Source organism: Fundulus heteroclitus, chromosome 21, assembly GCF_011125445.2.
Source record: "Fundulus heteroclitus isolate FHET01 chromosome 21, MU-UCD_Fhet_4.1, whole genome shotgun sequence".
Lineage (NCBI taxonomy): Eukaryota > Metazoa > Chordata > Actinopteri > Cyprinodontiformes > Fundulidae > Fundulus > Fundulus heteroclitus.
Window position 1 is genome coordinate 39979348 of NC_046381.1, and position 20501 is coordinate 39999848.

At 45.9% G+C, this 20501-nt stretch overlaps 1 protein-coding gene across 2 annotated transcripts; it reads left to right on the forward strand.

The window, feature by feature from the left end:
• Window positions 1–1606: 1606 nt before the first annotated feature.
• LOC118556200 (histone-lysine N-methyltransferase EZH2-like) lies at window positions 1607–19205 on the forward strand. 2 transcript variants are annotated; one of them, XM_036124967.1, is made up of 19 exons: window positions 1607–2154; window positions 8318–8441; window positions 8517–8645; window positions 8712–8831; window positions 8911–9031; window positions 10188–10361; window positions 10790–10895; window positions 11414–11577; window positions 12378–12475; window positions 12549–12768; window positions 14553–14719; window positions 14801–14936; window positions 15006–15131; window positions 15200–15378; window positions 15453–15548; window positions 15649–15730; window positions 15811–15891; window positions 16055–16139; window positions 17660–19205. In XM_036124967.1, exons 2-19 carry the CDS (start codon window positions 8325–8327, stop codon window positions 17718–17720), a joined length of 2262 nt encoding a protein of 753 aa, XP_035980860.1. In that variant the 5' UTR covers window positions 1607–2154; window positions 8318–8324; the 3' UTR covers window positions 17721–19205. The 2 variants fall into 2 exon arrangements, with proteins under 2 accessions (XP_035980860.1, XP_035980859.1); XM_036124966.1 differs by having other exon boundaries at window positions 1608–2516.
• The last annotated feature ends 1296 nt before the right edge of the window (window positions 19206–20501 follow it).

Here is a 20501-nt window from a genome sequence, read left to right on the forward strand (position 1 = left end):
ATCTGTTCTACATTAGATGGTAGTAGCGGGTGAGCCGTCTTCTCTGGATGATGTCACAGTTAACAGAACGCCAGACCAGGTGTACCTACTATGAAGAAAAAGAGAGAAAGCAAAAAGTTAAAAGCTGAAATGACGACAGTCATTTCAATGTAATACAATGCAAAACTGGAGAACAGTAGACTGAAGAACAGTAGAAATCAGTAGAGTGAGAAAATTAGACCCTGATGTCCTCCAGCAGCCTAGGCCTATCACAGCACAACTATAGAGGTAGCTCAGGGTAACATGAGCCACTCTGACTAGAAGCTTTCTCACAAAGGAAAGTTTTAAGATTAGTCTTAAAAGTAGACGGGGTGTCTGCCTCACGGACCAAAACTGGGAGTTGGTTCCACAGGAGAGGAGCCTGATAGCTAAAGGATCTGCCTCCCATTCTACTTTTAGAGACTCTAGGAACCACCAGCAGACCTGCAGTCTGAGAGCGAAGTGCTCTGTTAGGAACATACGGGGTAATCAGAGCTCTGATATATGATGGAGTTTGATTATTAAGGGCTTTATACGTTAGAAGGAGAATTTTAAATTCTATTCTTGATTTAACAGGAAGCCAATGAAGGGAAGCTAAAATTGGAGAAATATGATCCCTCTTGTTGATTTTCATCAGAACTCTTGCTGCAGCATTTTGAATCAGCTGAAGACTTTGAACTGCATTTTGTGGACTTCCTGATAGTAAAGAATTACAATAGTCCAGCCTTGAAGTAACAAATGCATGGACTAGTTTTTCAGCATCAATAATAATAATAATAATCATCTTAATTTGTCATTCATTGTACATTAACCTGATTTTATTTTTTGCTTTATGAAAAAAATAAAGCTTATTATTAAAATAAACTTATTATTGTTTGTGTTGTTTTTAGCCAATGTATGGTGACCACGAGTGTCCAGAAAGGAGCCTATAAATATCATAAATATTATTATTATTATTCCAATGAAATGTGTCCTGTGTATTTAGCTCATCCCTTAGGCCCAGGGAGCGATGAGTGCCACTGCAACAACCTGGGAGCAATCTGGGGCTAAAAGGGTCTTGCTCTAACCTCTAGCTGCCACTCCGTCATACATACATAAAATAAACTTAGCTTGTGCGCAACCCAGGAGTATGTCTTACCTAAATACGTACACAATTAACTACATATGCTTTAAAAAAATATAGTAAAACTAATCTGTAAACTTATTATTCTCGTTAGTTTGAATTTGAACTAATAAAATGTTTTAAAAAATATCAAAATGCATTTTTTTATGTATGTATTTCTATTTTTTTCTTGTTTTATCACACTTAACTGACTTATTGAACTGTTTCACTCGTTGACCTTGACATTGATATTTAGACGTTTCTAAAATAGTCTTAAAATACAAAAGAAACAAGAAATACAAAGATGTCCGTGTGTATTAATTTTACGCGCACTTCTATGAGAAAGTGAATGCAGCATGCACACGTCATCATGATTTAAACCAATAGGATTCCGGAGGGGTGTGGCTTAATAAACCTATCGACCCCTTGTCCTACTGACAGTTTCTGTTTTTGCTGCTAGTCCAGAACAAACCGCTGGAACCGTCAGAGTTCTGACGTGTTGGGTAGAAACAGGATCATTTAACGGTGTTTTTTAACGGTGTAACGTTTATTAACGGAGCTTCCTGCTGAAAGCGGCGTTGTTTAATCCGCTGGAGCTCCCAGCTGCGCTGTCAGGGGGCAGCAGGTGGAGGAGGAGGAAACGGCGCTGCTATTTCAGAGGCCGCCATGAGTTTTTACAACCACAGAATTACTTTCCTTCTGTTAACAATAGAAATTTAAAACAGATGGGTTAAAATTTACGAACACGGTTTAAATGAACAGCGGCTTGATGAAGCAATTATAGTTGTCTAGTTATCAAACCGCTTAGTTTTTGTTTTATTTTTTATTTTTTTACATTGACAAATGTGAGAACAAAGGAAACCTGTCCGCATGTCCCCGCAACAGGGCCTCCGTCTTATCTCAAACGCTGATTGGATACGCGGTAAATCCGCTCGGCCTATCGCAGGACACCACACTGTGAAACGCGAACACGCGCTGCTGTGATTGGTCCAACCGTTTGGCGCCTCTTGAAGCTGCTGCAGCCGGAGTGGGCGGTGAGTGCGAGACGGCGAAGAGTTTGAACCTGCTTGGCGTCGAGGCGGAAATATTGAGCTTAAGCTCCCCGTTTTCAGAAAAGACGCGGTTAAATGACAGCAGCGTCCTCCGAGACACGCAGCAGCGGTAGCGCCGACGGCCCGGACTGAGGCCCGCCAACGGAAGCCGTGGTTGTTAACGGACGGCCGGTGCTGTGAAGCCGGCAGTCGCGCTCAGCGCCGCTACCTCCCGCTGAGCTAACGGCTAACTAGCCGCGGAGCTAACGCTTCGGCTAAGCTCCAACACAAAGGACTGCTGCCCCGGCGCCTGTCGTGTTTGGCCGGAATCGGTGCGTTGAATGAGGCCAGGGCCTGCCGACCAGGTGAGCGGAGCTGTCAGCGCCGGTGACCCGGTTCCCACCGTGTTTGATGCGGGCGGAGCGGCCCGGGTCGCTCCCGGTGCTTTGTTAACCGGCCAACTGTTAGCTAGCTCCCCGGGGTGTTCGAGCCAGTTTCTCACTCGTCATAAATAATTATCCAGGAAAACAATATGAATTTATTGTAGAGCTCAGCTGTAGAGATAAACATGTTTTATTTGGCTTCACCGCGTTATGTTTTAACTTATTAAAGCGTTGAGTGATTAGAAGAAAGCACATTTTAGGGGACACTAAGCACGTTATCACCAAGCTGGAGCTTCCTGGTTTTGTTTGGAGATCATCTGAAGGGCTTCGCCCTGTTTTATGGAGGCTTATTGAACATAAATAACAGTAATTGCATTTAATACAAGTTAATATCCTGAAGAGATTTCCCGGAAATATGTATATCTAACCTAAAAGCACAAAAGCAGCATGAGGATTTTAAAATAATATTTTTATGTTTAAGTATACACATACAGCAAGTCAAAAGTAGAGCTGAGATAAATTAATATATTATTTATGCACAAAAATATGTCAAATTAAAAAACGCTGTTCACTTTTTGACACATATCCACCCTTTTCTGAAAATGTAAAAAAATATTCATCTCTTAGACTAGTAGCAAAAAAAGCCATTTTATTTCTGTCTTATAGCTCTGGGAGCATCTCAGGGACGTAGAACCTCTGAAGCAGAGCTCAAAGCATCAGCGCCTGTATTTATTGCCGTCTGGACATGATTGGGTCACTCAGAACAGATGTTGGCCCAGATGTGAACCTGGATCTCCGATATTTAATGGGCCAGTCGGACTCTGGTGGTCGGTGTAATGGTCCAGTCTTACGTTCTTCACTGGGAACCTGTTGTCCTGTGTGAGGCGGGTTAGACGAGTGAATATGATGAAAGGCAGTCAGAACGTGTCAGTCAGCTTATTTCAGTCAGCTGGTTCTTTACCAGAACCTTAACGCCAGGTTGGAGTCATCAGATGGGGAAAAATCATTAAAAATAAACGTTAAATGTTATTTCCATGGTTTAGATCCAGTTGTTGCTTTTCTCTCTAACCCAGCTCGTTGTAAAGAGTCACTGACTTTACAACAATCCCTGCTGAAGAAATTAAACAAGGTCTGACCTTTTGTTAAAAAAACATGACCGGCTAAAACATGATGTTGAATGTACCGTATTTTCCGGACTATAAGGCGTATTTTAAATCCTTAAATCTTCTCTGAAATTAATGCTGCGCCTTATAAATGATCACTACTGACCAGTTTTATGTGCTACAATGTACAGTGGGGGAAATAAGTATTTGCCCCCTTGCTGATTTTGCAGGTTTGCCCACTTACAAAGAATGCAACAATCTATCATTTTAATCATATGTACATTCTAACAGTGAGAGACAGAATCCCAAAGAAAATTCCAGAAATTCACATCATATGAATTTATAAAAATTGATAACCATCTGATGAGGAAAAACAAGTATATGACCCTCTGGACAAGTATTCTGGCTCCTACAAGTCTGTTAGTCTGTCTTTAAGACACAACCCCAATCCCAACCAATTATCTACATCAAATGCACCTGCCTCACCTCGTTACCTGTATAAAAGTCACCTGTCTACACCCAAACAACCAACATCACCACCATGGGCACGACCAAAGAGCTTTCTACGGACATCAGGGACAAGATTGTTGATCTGCACAAGGCTGGGATGGACTACAAGAGAATCAGAAAGCAACTTGGAGAGAAAAGATCAACAGTTATCAGGAAATGGAAGAAGCACCACTCCACCGCCAACCTCCCTCGGTCTGGACCTCCACACAAGATCTCGCCTCGTGGCGTGTCCCTGATCATGCGAACAGTGAGGAATCATCCCAAAACCATAAGGGAGGAACTGATGAATCAACTGAAGGCAGCTGGGACCACAGTTACAAAATAAACGGTTGGTAACACACTACAGCGTCATGGATTGAAATCCTGCAGCGCACGCAGGGTCCCCCTGATCAAGAAGAAACATGAACAGGCCTGCATGAAGTTCACCATTCACCACCTGGACGACTGAGAAGAGGCCTGGAAGAAGGTGATGTGGTCAGATGAGACCAAAATACAACTTTCTGGCCTCTAGGGCTGAACAATTAATCGCATTTTCAATATAATCGCGATTTAAAAAAACGCAATTTCCAAATCGCAGAGTCTGCAATATTTGGCTATGTAACAATTAGTGAATTAAACACGTCCATTAGGTGTTGGTAAAATGTTTAAAGTGGGTTTGCCTCCACATGGAAGGGAAGACAGTTGCAGCAGTGAGATAATCTAATTATATTACTTGTTTTAGAGTTTATATAATCATACATAGCATTAAGTACTGGTCAATCAGTTTAATACATAGACTTGCTTGTTGGTTGCACTTTATGTTCAACAAGGATTGATGTCCAATTAAATTAAAAGCTGTTCTCTTGAATAATATTCTGATTAATAGAAACATTAAAAGTTCTTGTTTTAAATAGTCTTTGTTTACAAACATCTTTATTTAGAGGTCATTTTTGTTGCTTGTGGTTAATGTAGAGAAAAGTCAAAATTGCAATTTTGGTTGAAATATATTGTAGTCAGAACGCAATAATTTCTGCTCTGAGTTTAGATGCTGCGGGTCTTTTAGCACCTAATCTGCACAGCGAGGAAAAAAATTGATTTGTTGTTTGTATATGTTTAAAAAGACATGATGAATTAAACTGGGGGGGGGGGGATTGCATTAAATCGCAATATTAAGAAAAAAGATCACAATTAGATTATTTTCAAAAATCGTTCAGCCCTACTGGCCTCAACTCGTCGTGTTTGGAGGGCACAGAACACAGAGTACAACCCAAAGAACACCATCCCCACCGTCAAGCATGGTGGTGGCAACATCATGCTGTGGGGGGGGGGGGTTTCAGCCAAGGGGACGGGACAGAGGAGGATGGACGGCGCCATGTATCGTGGAATTATGGACCAACATCTCCTTCCCTCAGTGGGAGAGCTGAAGATGGGTGGAGGATGGGGACACCGCCAAAGCAACAAAAGAGTGGCTGAAGAAGAAGAAGCACATCAAGGTTCTGGAGTGGCCTAGCCAGTCTCCAGAACCTGAATCCAATTAAAAATCTTTGGAGGGAGCTTAAAATTTGAGTTGCCAGGCAACAACCCTGGAACCTGAATGATTTGGAGGCTGTCTGCGGGGGGAGTGGGCCGGCATCCCTGCTGAAATGTTCACAAACCTCGTCACCAACTATAGAAACCGTTTGACATCTGTGCTGACCAATAATGGCTGTTCTACAAAATATTAACATGCTGTTTGGTAGGGGGTCATATACTTGTTTTTCCTCATCAGATGGTTATCAACTGGAATTTTCTTTGGGATTCTGTCTCCCACTATCAGAATGTACATATGATTAAAATTATAGATTGTTGCATTCTTTGTAAGCGGGCAAACTTGCAAAACCAGCAAGTGGTCAAATACTTATTTCCCCTACTGCACTCAATAATCTGTTAAAATGTGTAAATACGACTCTGGTTAGCAACAAAGCCGCTCCGCTCAGTGGATATTAGGAGCATTACGGTACACTGTGTCACTACCTGATAGGACCCCTGAGCTGTCTACCAGACTGCCTGACTGTAATGTCTAAACTAGAAGTGCATTCATGTAAGGCAGCCTGGAGTGCGCGCTAGCAACAATAAACCTAGTAAGTTAATTCAATATAAAATGTTAGAAAAAGGGCAGTGTAGTCCAGCTACTCTGTCCTCCTGATAGACGATAGAGAGCTGTGGACATGGAGGAGAGATATTACACACCTGGGGAGAATATTTAGTGCTCCTTTTATAATCTGGTCAGGTGGTATTTTATCCGTCTTCTGTCTCTCATCACACATCATCACAGCAGCAGGTAGCGCTCCATAGAGTCCGTTAATAGCAACGCTGCTTCCTTCTTACCTTCGTCTCACTACCATGTGGACTTAATATCGTCAGCTCCTGCAGCTCAACAGCTTTCTAATAATAACAAAGAGATGACGGCCGGTATCCACGTTTTTTTTTTTTTAAAACCAAACTTTATTGAACACTTCTAGAAACAATAACATTCACCATTAATTGTGTTAACAGCGCACTGCTGTGTGACGTCTCCTGTTATCTGCAGAAGCGGGTCGCTTTGCGGTCTGGAACCGTTCAGACAGAACGACGAGGATCTCATTTAATAATAATAATAAGAAGAAGAATTATTATTAATAATATGAACGACCACCTTAAATTGGCGTTGGACCTGCGGTGTGAACCTTAGAGACACTAAAGGTTCAGGACGGTTTTAACATGATTTCTGGTCTTTACAGGTAAAGCAGTAGATTATTCTGCATAAATCAGCGTAAACATTTATTATGGGCTGTCAGAAGTCTGCAGCCTTCATTCATTCTGACAGGCAGAGCCTCAGTGGGCAACACATCATCTTAACACCTTTATATTATTATTATTGTTTTCACATTACAGGTGTAGTTAATAACGTCATCAGAGGTGCTGCTGTTAGCATCTAGACAGGACACACCTGTAGACAGGTGTGTCCTGTCTACAGGTGTGTCTTTCAGATGAAAACTCGTGTCTCCATGAAACTTCCAGATAAATGAAGGAAAGATTTCAGCATGCTGCTTTTATCCTGTGGCTGAGCGTAGTTCCACAGCTCCGGGCCTCAAACGGTTCTAGCTAGAGCTACAGTAGACACACGTCTGGAGGGCAGGAAGTGGATAGAACCGCTGGCTGTCGGCCATCTTGCTGAGGGCTGCCACTTCCTGCCGCTGTGACGGATGGAAAGAGACGCCAGTGTCACAGCAAACCCGCCTCAGTTGTTCCCACTGGAGTCACATTCACACTGGTTCTGATCCGGGTCACTGGAGCCCAAAGGTTCTGGTTTGGGCAGATCGGGCTGCAGTGATTTTCACCCTGTAGCGTCAGAACCTGCGGTCGGATCAGTACACTCATCATTTCATGCCTCCATGACACGTGTGACGTCAGAACCCGGGTCAGAGCGGGCTGCCGCTGGCGCCGCCTGTGGGTTTCCTGCAGGAGAGTCAGAACCGCTTCCTGTAACACGTCTGAGAAGTGAACCGCCGTCTGGACCAAAGTTCTGACACCATGAACCCAAAACTCGTCAGTTTGATGCTTCAAAGCTGCTGAAACAGACTTTATGCTGATTTATCTTTTAAATGTGAATAAAAGTGACTTTCTGACTTTAGACAATTATGATGTCAGAACCAGAATAATCTGCTGATCCAGAACCAAAAGACCCGCTGGGTTTATTCTGTTCATTGAAACTGAATTGAATTCAGTTTTATTTAAATAGCACCAATTCATGAATCACGTCATCATCAAGGTTCTTTCCAAAGTCAGCTTCCATCAGATCCTCCAGGTTGGTGAGAAAGTTTCCTCTCTAAGGAAACCCAGCAGGTTGCATCAAGTCTCTCCAAGCAGCATTCACTCCTCCTGAAAGAGCGTAGAGCCACAGTGGACAGTCGTCTGCATTGTTGATGGCTTTGCAGCAATCCCTCATACTGAGCATGCATGAAGCGACAGTGGAGAGGAAAACTCCCCTTTAACAGGGAGGAGAACCTCCAGCAGAACCAGTCAATCTGAAAACTCCCACCGTTTTTCCTGGACTCTTAATGCCACACGGGGTTTTACCTGTAGGCGTTAAGATGACACCTGGTGTGACGTATCAGTAGAACCGGTCCAGACGTCGTGGGTCCAGATCTCATGGGTTCTGTGCGTCTGCAGGGCGACCATGGTGCTGACAGGGAAGCGTTCGGACAAAGGCCCCGCCTGCTGGAAGAGGAGGGTCAAGTCTGAGTACATGAAGCTGCGGCAGCAGAAGCGCTTCAGGCGGGCCGACGAGGTCAAGGTGGGTCCGCGGCCCGTAGAACCGTCCAGAACCCGGCGGCCCGGTGACCTCACTAACCAACGGTTCCCGTTCCAGAGCATGTTCAACTCCAACCGGCAGAAGATCCTGGAGCGGACAGACATCCTGAACCAGGAGTGGAGGACCCGGCGCATCCAGCCCATCCACATCATGACGTCCGTCAGCTCGCTGCGCGGTACCAGAGAGGTGAGCAGCCCTTCCAGAACCTCTCTGGGTTCTGATCGGGTGTCCTGACCCGTGTTTCTCCCCCAGTGCACCGTGGAGAGCGGGTTCTCCGAGTTCCCCCGGCAGGTGATCCCCCTGAAGACGCTGAACGCCGTGGCCTCGGTCCCCGTCATGTACTCCTGGTCTCCTCTGCAGCAGAACTTCATGGTGGGTAGCCCCGGACCGGGCCGGGCCGAGCCGGGTCCGCTGCCAGGTTCTGAGTCGTGTCTCTGTGGTTTGGCTGCAGGTGGAGGACGAGACGGTGCTGCACAACATCCCCTACATGGGAGACGAGATCCTGGACCAGGACGGCACCTTCATAGAGGAACTCATCAAGAACTACGACGGCAAGGTCCACGGAGACAGAGGTGAGCCGGCCGCACGATCTGATTGGCTGCAGCGGTGCTAAGAGGAGCCAATCACATCTAAGATCCATGGAAGTTATTTCCTCACCTTAGAATGCAGCTTTAAAGGAGCAGCCATTTAATTTATCTCATTTATCCGTCTTCTGTCTCTCTTCACGTTTCTATCGTATCAATTTATCCATGTTTATAATCTGAATGCTGCCTTTCTTCCTTCCTACTTCTTAACTAAATCTGCCAGAGTGACTTCATCCAGTTTTAATTTTATTACATTTAGAATCTGGTTCTGATCCATTCTGGCGTTTATCTAGCAGCAGAAATCTGTTTCCATAGATGGACTCAGGAAGGAGGATTTTAGTTTCCAACAGTATTTCTGTAGGACATGAAAATGACCTTAGAGGTGTTTATTTGTTCACATCATGCTGCATGGAGCGTTAATGTTTATAATAGTCCAGTTTAAACAGACGTGATCGTCCTCATATTAATGCAGCCGTCCTCAGAAACTGGTCCGTTTACAGAAGGCAGAAATATTTAGCGAGGCAGATAAAGATATGTCCTGACCCTGAGCGCTCTCTCTCTCTGGTCTGTCGGCTATTTCCTGTAGCAAAGTCCTACGTTTCCCACAATGCACCTGGTGGTGCAGAGGCTACAGGAGCCTCAGATTCTTCACGCCGAGCCGTTTATAGTGACGTCACATCCACGCTTCTACGTTTTTACTATCATTATTTTATATGAATAGAATAATATAGATTTTTATGTAAAAGAAAATAAAAAAGTATAATACACAAATGAAACTTTATGCATTTTATGTCTGTAACCATTTTCACCAGAGACAGCTGATTTAATACATTAACCAGGAAGGTTGAACTTTTTAGTTGCAGATTTATCCTCGTTCTTCAAAAAAGGAATTACATTATTTGCTAATTAGCATTTTCCCCTTATTTTCATTACTCTTAAAATAAATAACTATGTGAAACATCTGCAGATTGTCAGTTTTTTTTATCCGATCACTCGATTAATAATCAGAAGCAGAAGTTCATGCAGCGTTTTGTCTGAAAATGTTCCAACAAATTAGCTTTTAGGGCGAGACGGAGTTCTTTCATAAAGACATGAAACTAGAGGTTCTGGTCGGCGAGGCTGACCCGCGGGTCGTGTTTTCCAGAATGCGGCTTCATCAACGACGAGATCTTCGTGGAGCTGGTCAACTCCATGGTCCAGTACAGCGACGATGAAGACGAGGAGGACGAGGAAGAGCACGCCTTCAAGGTGGAGAAGATGGAGGCGGAGAGCAAGGAGCGCGCTGAGGACGCAAAGGACCGACACGTCAACAACGAAGGCGAGTCCACAGCAGGTTCTGGTCCGGTTCTACACAATCCTCCAGCTTTTAGGGTTCTGGTTCAGATGAAGGTTTGTTTTCCTGTCGGTACCAAAACCACGTTTGGGTTTTTCCAGCTTAGCAACAGAACTTTCCTTAGAAACACGTTCAGTCCGTAACATCCAGAACCTTAATGTCCGATCCGTGTTTCATAAGCGGTTCTTCAGATACTCAGTTCTGCAGCGGTTCTGTTGATCCGGGTTCTGATATCTGCTTTAGATACTAGACGGGTTCTGGTTGTTCTGATTATTCTGACACGTCTCTCAGGTCCGTTAAAGTCTGGATGTTGGCGTCTAGCTTCTCTCCCCAATAAGCAACGGTTCAGTAGAAACAAGTTCTGCTCCCTGACGGCCCGGTTCTGTTTGTTTGGTTCTGTTTGTCGTCTCCAGGCCGCAGCAGCACCGACGGCAGCAAGAAGTTTCCCTCAGACAAGATTTTTGAAGCCATTTCCTCCATGTTCCCCGACAAGGGTTCCACCGAGGAGCTGAAGGAGAAGTTAGTGTCCGCCTGGTTCTGACCCGTCTGGTTCTGACCCGTCTGGGTCGACTAAACCGACCTCAGAGAAAACATTTCATACAGTAAAGATAAAATAAGCTCAACCACAGTTTTAGGTTATTTTGTAGTATTTGTACTTGTTTATAGAGAACAATTTTAAGATTAAATTCAGCAAAAAAAACGTTTTCAGTAATTCTATTTTATTGTTTTTTTTTGTGAAATTAAAAGCTTTAATTACATAGTTTTTATAAATACTATGTAGAATTTATTAAGTTATGTTTTTTACCCTCATTGTAAAAATGGTCCTTAAATTACAACCAAAACTTTTGTTTTGTAGTAAACTTTTGTTTTATACACATAGACTGACTTCATAATACATTTTAATTTAAATTAAATAAGCCTCAGTTATTCATATTTTTAAAGTAAATATATTTATTTATTACAAATTAGGCCCTGATGTGTCTCTGAGCTTCATCGGGGCCTCCGGCAGCTTTGACGCGCCCGTCTCCATATTGCAGGTATAAGGAGCTGACCGAGCAGCAGCTGCCCGGCGCTCTGCCGCCCGAGTGCACGCCCAACATCGACGGTCCGAACGCCCGGTCCGTGCAGCGGGAGCAGAGCCTGCACTCCTTCCACACCCTGTTCTGCAGACGCTGCTTCAAATACGACTGTTTCCTCCACCGTGAGTTCACGCCGGCCCGACGCCCACGACCCGTTAGAGTAGAGATCCGATCCAACCGGGGTCGGTTCTGGTGCTGTTCTGTTTGGTTGTATCATGACTAGGGCTGGGCATAAAAATCACCAAACAGATTCATATTGATGTTTTTAAAAACTATTTAATATCAATATACCTCCCAACCCCTAGGGGGCATCAATACAGCCGTCACTCTTCAGTGAAGAAGAGAATTTACGGAACGGCTGACAGGATTTTAGAAGCTCCTTCGTCCCTAAAATCAGACGTTTGGCTCATTTATGGTTTCTGTGATAAATGCATTAAACCAAATTAACTTTATTTTCCTGTTAATGTATCAGAGTTCAATAAATTGAAATATTTAATATTTGGTTGATTTTGGTGATTAAATGACTTTGAGCATTAATTTAAGAGTAATGAATATCGATATTGGAGTCAAATCAAGCTGAGTTATAGAGAATCGTATCGACTCATCCTAGATATAATTTTAAATAATTTCCCGCTGGGATTATTAAAGTATTTCTGATTCTGATAGATGATACGCAGTTTACTGTGATGCATTTAATGAACCATAAAAAAATCTGATTTTCCAGTACTGGACTTAGCCTTAATCATGAAGGACAAAAACGCATCAGAATAAAGTTCAGAGGAACTTTAACCTCATCTTTGATGTCAGAGTGGTTCCTCCCTCCAGGCTTCGGTTCTGGTTCTGGTTCTGATTCCGGTCCAGTTCCAGGCCTTCATGTTTGTCTCCATTTCTCTCCCTGAAACATTTCTGGGTCTCTTTCCAGCGTTCCACGCCACTCCAAACACCTACAAGCGCAAGAACCTGGAGAACCTGGTGAACAGCTCGCCGTGCAGCCTGGACTGCTACATGTCGCTGGTACCGGTGAGTTCTGCTCCCAGGAGACACGGGTTCTCCGGAGGAACCGGGCCGGGCTAAAGGACCGCTCTGCTTTCAGGACGGCGTGGAGAAGGAGTGTCCCGCAGGCGCGGCCGGCGAGCGCGCCAAGACGCCGTCCAAGCGGCCGGCGGGTCGGCGCCGCGGCCGGCAGCCCAACAGCAACGGCAGCAGCCGACCCGGTACGCCCACCGTGTCGTCAGAGACCAAAGACACGGACAGCGAAGGCAGCAAGGACGACGAGAGGGACAACGAGAAGGACGAGACCAACAGCAGCTCAGGTACACAACCTCTGACCCCGTGTAGGTACCAGATCGGCTCAGGCGCTTCCTGATGACATCATCATATGGCAACGCCACTCAAACAAACTACATTACGCCTCCATTTGTTACAAATCAATTTAATTTAGTTAATTTACGGTTATTTTCCTGTAAATTAGTCGAGGCGTGAAAACTTTTAACATCATTCTAGAATACTTGTGTGGTAGTCTGACAATTTAATCGGTAATTTTGCAGGATCAAAGTTACAACCTTACAGAAATTTAATTCCTCCAATTTTTTTTTTTTTTTTTAAGTTGTCAAGGGAAACTAAACCATAAACTCATTTCATTTTTAATAAAAGTCAGCAGCCAAATTTAATTTTATAACAGCATTCATCTAAAATCAATAACGTTCATTCCTCCTTTTTGTACTGATGTTGTTCTTTCTGATCACATGTTTTTTTATTATTCCAGATGAAATTGTGATGAATTTAATTATTTTTTTATTGTGGTATTTGGTACATTTAAGATATATGCTGGATAAATTAGTCTGGCTAGCCCTTCCGTTTTTGTTAACAATATTCTTCCAAACATTGAGCCAATGCGGTACCGCGCGCGAGCTATTTTTAGAAACACAACGTCACGATGACGTCACATCACGTGGTACGCAGTGGGGCAAACTCCGGAAAGCCGCCGTTGTTTTGCTGTAAAAGAGACGTGCGTTAGCCTAGGTTTTACTCGGTAAACGACTGCTTTTTCCAAATCTAAAATCATGGTTTTTAAACATTGTTGCTATGGAACGTGCAACAGCGACTGGAGGTACGCTGATCGGCCGCATATGAAGGATGTTTTCTTCAAGACTGCCAAGGAGAAATGTGTGCGCTGGGACCGGGGCGGTCGGCCTACACAACAGTTCAACCCGGAAAAAGTTACCAAATTCAAGTACATATGTAGCAAGCATTTTGTCGGAGGAAAGGGCCCAACCGAAGAACATCCTGACCCAATTCCAGCGACATCAAGTCAAGGTAAGAGTATTTTGGTGGCCGACATGTTAATAAAGTAGCGCCTGCTACCATGACAGCATATAGGCTATCATGGTAGCAGGCGCTAACATGATAGCCTGCTACCAGGATAGCTTACTCAAAAACATTTCAAATGAGACAAACATTAAACATATACCCATTCCTGGACGGTGATTGCAAACAACAACAAAAAAAAACAAAAATGGCCGACGACGCCATGATCGCCGCGCAGGAAAAAATAAACAAAGCTTACCGTTCATCAACTCGGCCAGTTTTCCAGTCTTTTTAAGCCCTCGAACCTCAAGCCATCGTTTGAGCTGAAGGTTGGTGTGTTCTTCGACAGTGCGGCCAGTAAACCGTGTGCCTGGGACATCGTCTTGGGAAAGTTTAACGGCTGTAAAGTCGGTCATATCCGTTATCCCTGCGTTCTCTCCTGTATGTCCTACCTAAGCGGCAAAAGGGGCGTTGCTCTTGAGACGGTGACATCACGTGCGCGGTACGCAATTGTCAAATATTTGTTGATTTTTTTTTTTTTTTTTTTTTTGTAAAATGGCTTGAATATTTGTTCAAGCTTTTGAGAAAAAAGAAACCGCTAAATTAACTAAATAAAATTGATTTGTAACAAATGCAGACCGTGGGCTCTATGTAGTTTGTTTGAGTGGCGTTGCCATAAAGTGACGTCATCAGGAGGCGCCAGACCCGAGCAGATCTGGTACCTACAGCGTTCTGTGGTGCGTTCGGGCGCCGTCGTCCTTCTGAACGTCGGGTTCTGGCGTCTCTGCAGAGGGAAACTCTCGCTGTCAGACTCCGGTGAAGATGAAGCTGAGCTGCGAGGCCGACGCCGCGGACTGGAGCGGCGCCGAGGCGTCCCTCTTCCGGGTTCTGATCGGCACGTACTACGACAACTTCTGCGCCATCGCCCGGCTCATCGGCACCAAGACCTGCAGACAGGTGAGCCCAGACCGAGCCGGGCCGGCCGGGGCGGGGGACACGCACCGGTTCTGACCCGTCTCTGTCTGCCGCGGCGCTCAGGTGTACGAGTTCAGAGTGAAGGAGTCGGCCATCATCGCCCGGGCGCCGGCGGAGGACGAGGACACGCCCCCCAGGAAGAAGAAGAGGAAGCACCGTCTGTGGGCGACCCACTGCAGGAAGATCCAGCTGAAGAAAGGTACCGGTTCTGATGAGCCCGGTTCTGATGAGCCCGGTTCTGGCAGCTGACCCTGTTCTGTCCCTGTAGACGGCTCGTCCAATCACGTGTACAACTACCAACCATGTGACCACCCCCGGCAGCCCTGCGACTCGTCCTGCCCCTGCGTCACCGCCCAGAACTTCTGTGAGAAGTTCTGCCAGTGCAGCTCCGAGTGTAAGAACCCCCCCGCTCTGCTGCCCCCCCCACATCCTGTCTGGGTCCTAAAGCTCCGCCCTCTGCAGGTCAGAACCGCTTCCCGGGTTGTCGGTGCAAAGCCCAGTGCAACACCAAGCAGTGCCCCTGCTACCTGGCGGTGAGGGAGTGCGACCCGGACCTGTGCCTGACCTGCGGCGCCGCCGACCACTGGGACAGCAAGAACGTGTCCTGCAAGAACTGCTCCATCCAGAGGGGAGCCAAGAAGGTAAGGTCCGGTTCTGGCGCCGCCGAACCGACCGGTGCCTTTGAGCAAAGCTGAGACGAGCGTTTGGGTTTCAGCACCTGCTGCTGGCGCCGTCCGACGTGGCCGGGTGGGGCATCTTCATCAAGGAGCCGGTCCAGAAGAACGAGTTCATCTCGGAGTACTGTGGAGAGGTAAGAACCGGGCCGCCGGGGTTCTGCTGCTGCCTGGAGAACCGGGGCGGTCGGGTCCAAACCCGGCAGAACTGAGACTCCAGGTTCTGTTTCCCTGCAGATAATCTCTCAGGACGAAGCGGACCGCAGGGGGAAGGTCTACGATAAATACATGTGCAGCTTCCTCTTCAACCTCAACAACGGTGAGGAGCCCTCAGAACCGGGCCGGTCTGGTTCTGCAGGTTCTGGTCCGTCTCCACGCTGATCTTCTCTCTCTCTGCAGACTTTGTGGTCGACGCCACCAGGAAAGGCAACAAGATCCGCTTCGCTAATCACTCCGTGAACCCAAACTGCTATGCAAAAGGTAGGAGCAGCAGAACCGCGGGGCTTAACGCGGGTCGGGTCGGTGGTTCTGATCTAACGCGGGTCGAGTCGGCGGTTCTGGTCTAACGCGGGTCGGGTCGGTGGTTCTGGTCTAACGCGGGTCGGGTCGGTGGTTCTGGTCTAACTCGGTCCGTTCTCTGCAGTGATGATGGTCAACGGGGATCACCGGATCGGGATCTTCGCTAAGAGAGCCATCCAGACTGGAGAGGAGCTGTTCTTCGACTACAGGTCGGTTTATGGGACATGAGATCCGGACCTTTAACCGCCTTCAGGTTCTGACCCGAAACTCAGAACCGGCTGGTTTTCACATCCTTAGTCTGGATGTGAGGATGCAGAATAATAACGCTGTTCAGTCTCTGCCGGTCCATTCTGCACCATTCATTGGTGCTTAATTGGTTAATTGGATTTGTTCCACCAGATTAACTGATAACTTAGAGCAGGTCACCAACATGCGGCCCGCGGGCATCAGGCGGCCCCCAGGAACCACATGAGGGGCCCTCAGGCTCGTTCTAAAACCAGCACCACCCTCCAGTGAGCTGCACCTAAAATGTTATTTTAGTCTGTGGCTCTACTTTCATTATCTTACATTTATGTAGATTTTAAAATGAGATCTTAAAGAAAAGAGTCTTGCTAATGACTCTTCTAGTTCAAAGGTCTGGTAGTCCTTCCTGTGACGTGACACTCTGTGATGTAGTTCAGCCTCCATCCTGCAGGGGGCGCTGCTGCCTTTAAGCAGAGCTAGCCTGTTCTCTCAGCAGTAGTTTATCTTTAACCTTTAACTTAGTTACCGTCTTTAAATGATTAAAACCTCTGATTATTGTTTTACATGTTTAAATCTAAACGTCTAAGTTTAATAACCTGAGAAAATCTGAAAAATGTTCAATTAATCGTTAGTTGATCCATAAACTTTAGATTACCTCGTGTTTTCCGCCGTTATAGAGTCTAAAAACCCAAACAGTTCTGCGGTTCTGACCCGCTGAGCTATATAATACACTGGAGTGCTGATTTAGCTGAAAAACTGAAGTCACTGGCCGCCATCTTGCTACTCCCTACTCTCACAGAATCCCACAGGATTTGGTTGCAACAACAAGCAGTTTTCTGGCTGAGTGAAAACGTTTCACAGGTAATTCTACAGTCAGTGGATGTACTAACACTATCAACTACTAGGAAATTAGGTGCTGAAATATTTTACATGTTATTCATATTAAATATAAATATACATATATAAAAAAATGCAAAATATTTCAGCACATGACTTTCTCAGTACTTGATAGTTTTAGAACATAACATAAAAGTATATGGCATTTGACATTTTAAAAGAACATGAGAAAATCCTTGTTATTCGATGCTGTAGCGCACATATTCCCTAGTTACTGGGGGGAAATAGGGAGTACCAATATGGCGGCTGGTGGCTTCAAAGCGACTCGTTCTAACAGACGGTGATTAGCACTCCAGTGTATAATATAGCTCAGTGTTCTGACCCAGGCCCGGTACCAGTTAGCGTACGCTAGGAGAACCAGAGAGTTTAAGCCTCTGTGAAATGGACCGGCTCAGGAACCAGAACCCTTTCTGGGACAAAACCAGCTTCTTGTTTGTTTTTTATATCTAAAAAAAAAAAAAATTCTCCTCATGTTGGGTTCTGACCTGGTTCTGGAGGTCCAAACGTTCTCTGTTCTCCAGAGGTTTTATCAGGAGAAGCTATGGAGACGGTTGGTCAGAAGCTAACGGTTCTGGTTCTGGTTCTGCAGGTACAGCCAGGCCGACGCCCTGAAGTACGTGGGGATCGAGCGGGAGATGGAGATCGCCTGAACCGGACCGCCTGAACCGGGTCGGCGCCACCGAGGCCTTAAACCCAGACCCAACAGAACCGTGGGGACTCTGGGCTGATGCTTGTTTTTTTGCTCTGTAGGATTTTTTTTTTTTTTCGTTTTAACTTCTGTCAAACGCTCCGGTTCTGTCGGGAGGTTCTGGATCCTTCTGGGTCTCGTCTCGGGTCGGGAATCATCGGCACAGGAACCGGAGACGAGACCCAGAAGGTGCCGACAGTCGGAGGCTTCAGGGACCAAAACTCCTCCACCAGCGGCACACGGACCGGACCGGCCCGGTTCGGCCCAACGGACCCAACACTGCCAAACGAACGGGTCAGAACCGCAGACTGAACACCGGAAACGTGCTCAGGTTCTTCCCCACCAGCAAACCAAGCTGGACCGGGTTCTGGTTCTGATTCTGCAGCTTCAGGTGCTAAATGTTGACGGTTCTAAAGAACCAGAACACAACCCGACCCGTCTGGACTTCTCCGGATGTTCTGTTGGTGCTCCTGTCTGTACAGTTTTCCCAGAATCCCTCAGTGGCTCCCTTGAACCGGGTCGGTTTAGAACCGGGTCTCTTTGTGCTGATTGGACCTCCTGGTGTTTTCTGTGTTGTGAAATCATGATTCGGTTCTGGAGAAGGTGGGTCCGGTTCGTTCTGGTGTCGGATGGGAAGTGGAACCGGACCAATTGGACCAGCTGGTTCTGAGTTTTATAACAAACTATGTAACGTCTGCTGCTGATGTGACCCGGTTCGGTCCGGTCCGATAACGAGCCAGAACTGAAAGAACCCAGGTGTTGTACTGGCACACCATTGTTTGGTTCTGACCCGGTTTGGGATCGGACCTAGCGGTACCGTAGCAGCAGTATGAGGAAGGATTGTTTAGCTGTTTTAAAGCCCGGTGAACCTGATGTGGACCCGGGTTCTGGAGTGGACCAGAACCAAGGTTCTGCAGTAATGGACTGTGAAACCAATAACTGACCCGTTTTCTCCTCTAAATGTTCTGTTGGACCAGGAGGTTCTGGCCGTGGAGGGTGACCCGCTCCCTGCTGCGCCTCGGGTTCCCAACAGAACCGCCCGTTAACGGACCGGCCCATTTCTCAGAGGTTCTCCAGCAACGGTTCCGTCTCTGGTGCTCTCCGAGGTCCGAACGCCGCTCCGGCCCGTTTCTGTTATTTATTACAAGCTGGAGCCGAGCGGCGCCGGCCCGTCGGACCCGCGGTGCTGAACTCACCTGTACATAGAACAAAGACCAACTTCCTGTCTTCTAGCTCCTCACTGGTTCTGGAGAATCACGTCAACGGTGCTGCGCCGGGTCGGGTCAGCGAACAGAACCGGGAGGCCCGGCCCGGCCCTTTAAGCTTCAGGTTCTTCTCCCCGTCTCGGTAGAACCGCCTCCGGTTCTGACACCGGTGCTGAATTTTCTAAGGCTTGCAGGGATTCTGCTGTTCAGAGTGATGCTGATTAAAAATGTTCTGAATGGTCCGATTCTGGTGTCATTTCTACAGAACCGGGTTTACAGGGCGACCCGACGTGGTCCGGATGGTCCAACAGCCAGAACCTGATCAGAACCTTTGTCGCCAGTATCAGTTTAACTTAATCAATTATATTTAACATGAAAACTGGTGAGTTTAGTTTCAGGAACCAGAACCTTTAGACCCGTTAAAACCACTGAGCTATATAATAAACTGAAGTCACTGGCCGCCATCTTGCTCCTCCCTACTCTCACAGAATCCCACAGGATTTGGTTGCAACAACAAGCAGTTTTCTGGCTGAGTGAAAACGTTTCACAGGTAACTCTACAGTCAGTGGATGTACTAACACTATCAACTACTAGGAAATTAGGTGCTGAAATATTTTATGTTAATATTATACATACGTTTAAATAAAATGCTAAATATTTCAGCACATGACTTTCTAAGTACTTGATATTTTTAGAACATAACAAAAGTATATGGCATTTGACATTTTAAGTCTTAAGCCCCCCCTGAACATGAGAGAATCCTCGTTATTCGATGCTGTAGCGCACATATTCCCTAGTTACTGGAGGAAAATAGGGAGTACCAATATGGCGGCTGGTGGCTTCAAAGCGACTCGTTCTAACAGCGGGCGATTAGCAGGTTGGTCGCTAATCGAACGGGTCCAGAGGTTCTGATCCAGTGATGAGATAAAAAGCAGCTTTGGTGAAGGTGGGATCCACGAGAACCATGTTATTAAACTCTTGATCTAAATCCAATGTTGAACATTTAAGGGCTGCAGCAATTATTTCAGATGTTTGAGCTTTTTATGCAGAAAATTAAACATTGACAGGAGGCAGCCATCGATGAGGCTAGCTGCAGTTAGCCAACTACTGCCTTTAGCTAATTAGCTAAAAGGCTAACAGCTGCTGTTAGCCCTTTAGCAACCAGACGTTGCTAACTGCTTATTGTGCAAAAAAATTAAATGTTTACAGGAAGCAGCTGGTAGTCAGGCTAGCTGCAGTTAGCTAACCGGGTTCGATTCCAACTGCCTTCACTCTGGGTCCCTGAGCAAGACCCTTAACCCCAGATTGCAGAAGTGAATTTTTCCATTGTGCGATCAATAAAGTTCAATTATTATAACTGCCTTTAGCTAATGGCTGCAGCATGCTAATAAATTAGCTGGTTAGCTTGTTAGCTAAAAGTGTAACAGCACCTTTTAGCTGTCTGCCGTTACCAACATCAGGTTGCTGCTTATTGTGCAGAAAATTAAATATCTATTGGAAGCAGCACGCTAAAAAATTAACAGCTGCTGTTAGCCTTT

What these genes read in the sequence shown, in the direction of transcription:
- LOC118556200 (XM_036124967.1), top strand. Translation starts at nt 8,325, where the DNA reads ATGGTGCTGACAGGGAAGCGTTCGGACAAAGGCCCCGCCTGCTGGAAG. An exon ending in GGCGGGCCGACGAGGTCAAG is followed by an intron (nt 8,442 to 8,516) that starts GTGGGTCCGCGG and finishes TTCCCGTTCCAG; the next exon opens with AGCATGTTCAACTCCAACCG. An exon ending in CTGCCAGTGCAGCTCCGAGT is followed by an intron (nt 15,132 to 15,199) that starts GTAAGAACCCCC and finishes CGCCCTCTGCAG; the next exon opens with GTCAGAACCGCTTCCCGGGT.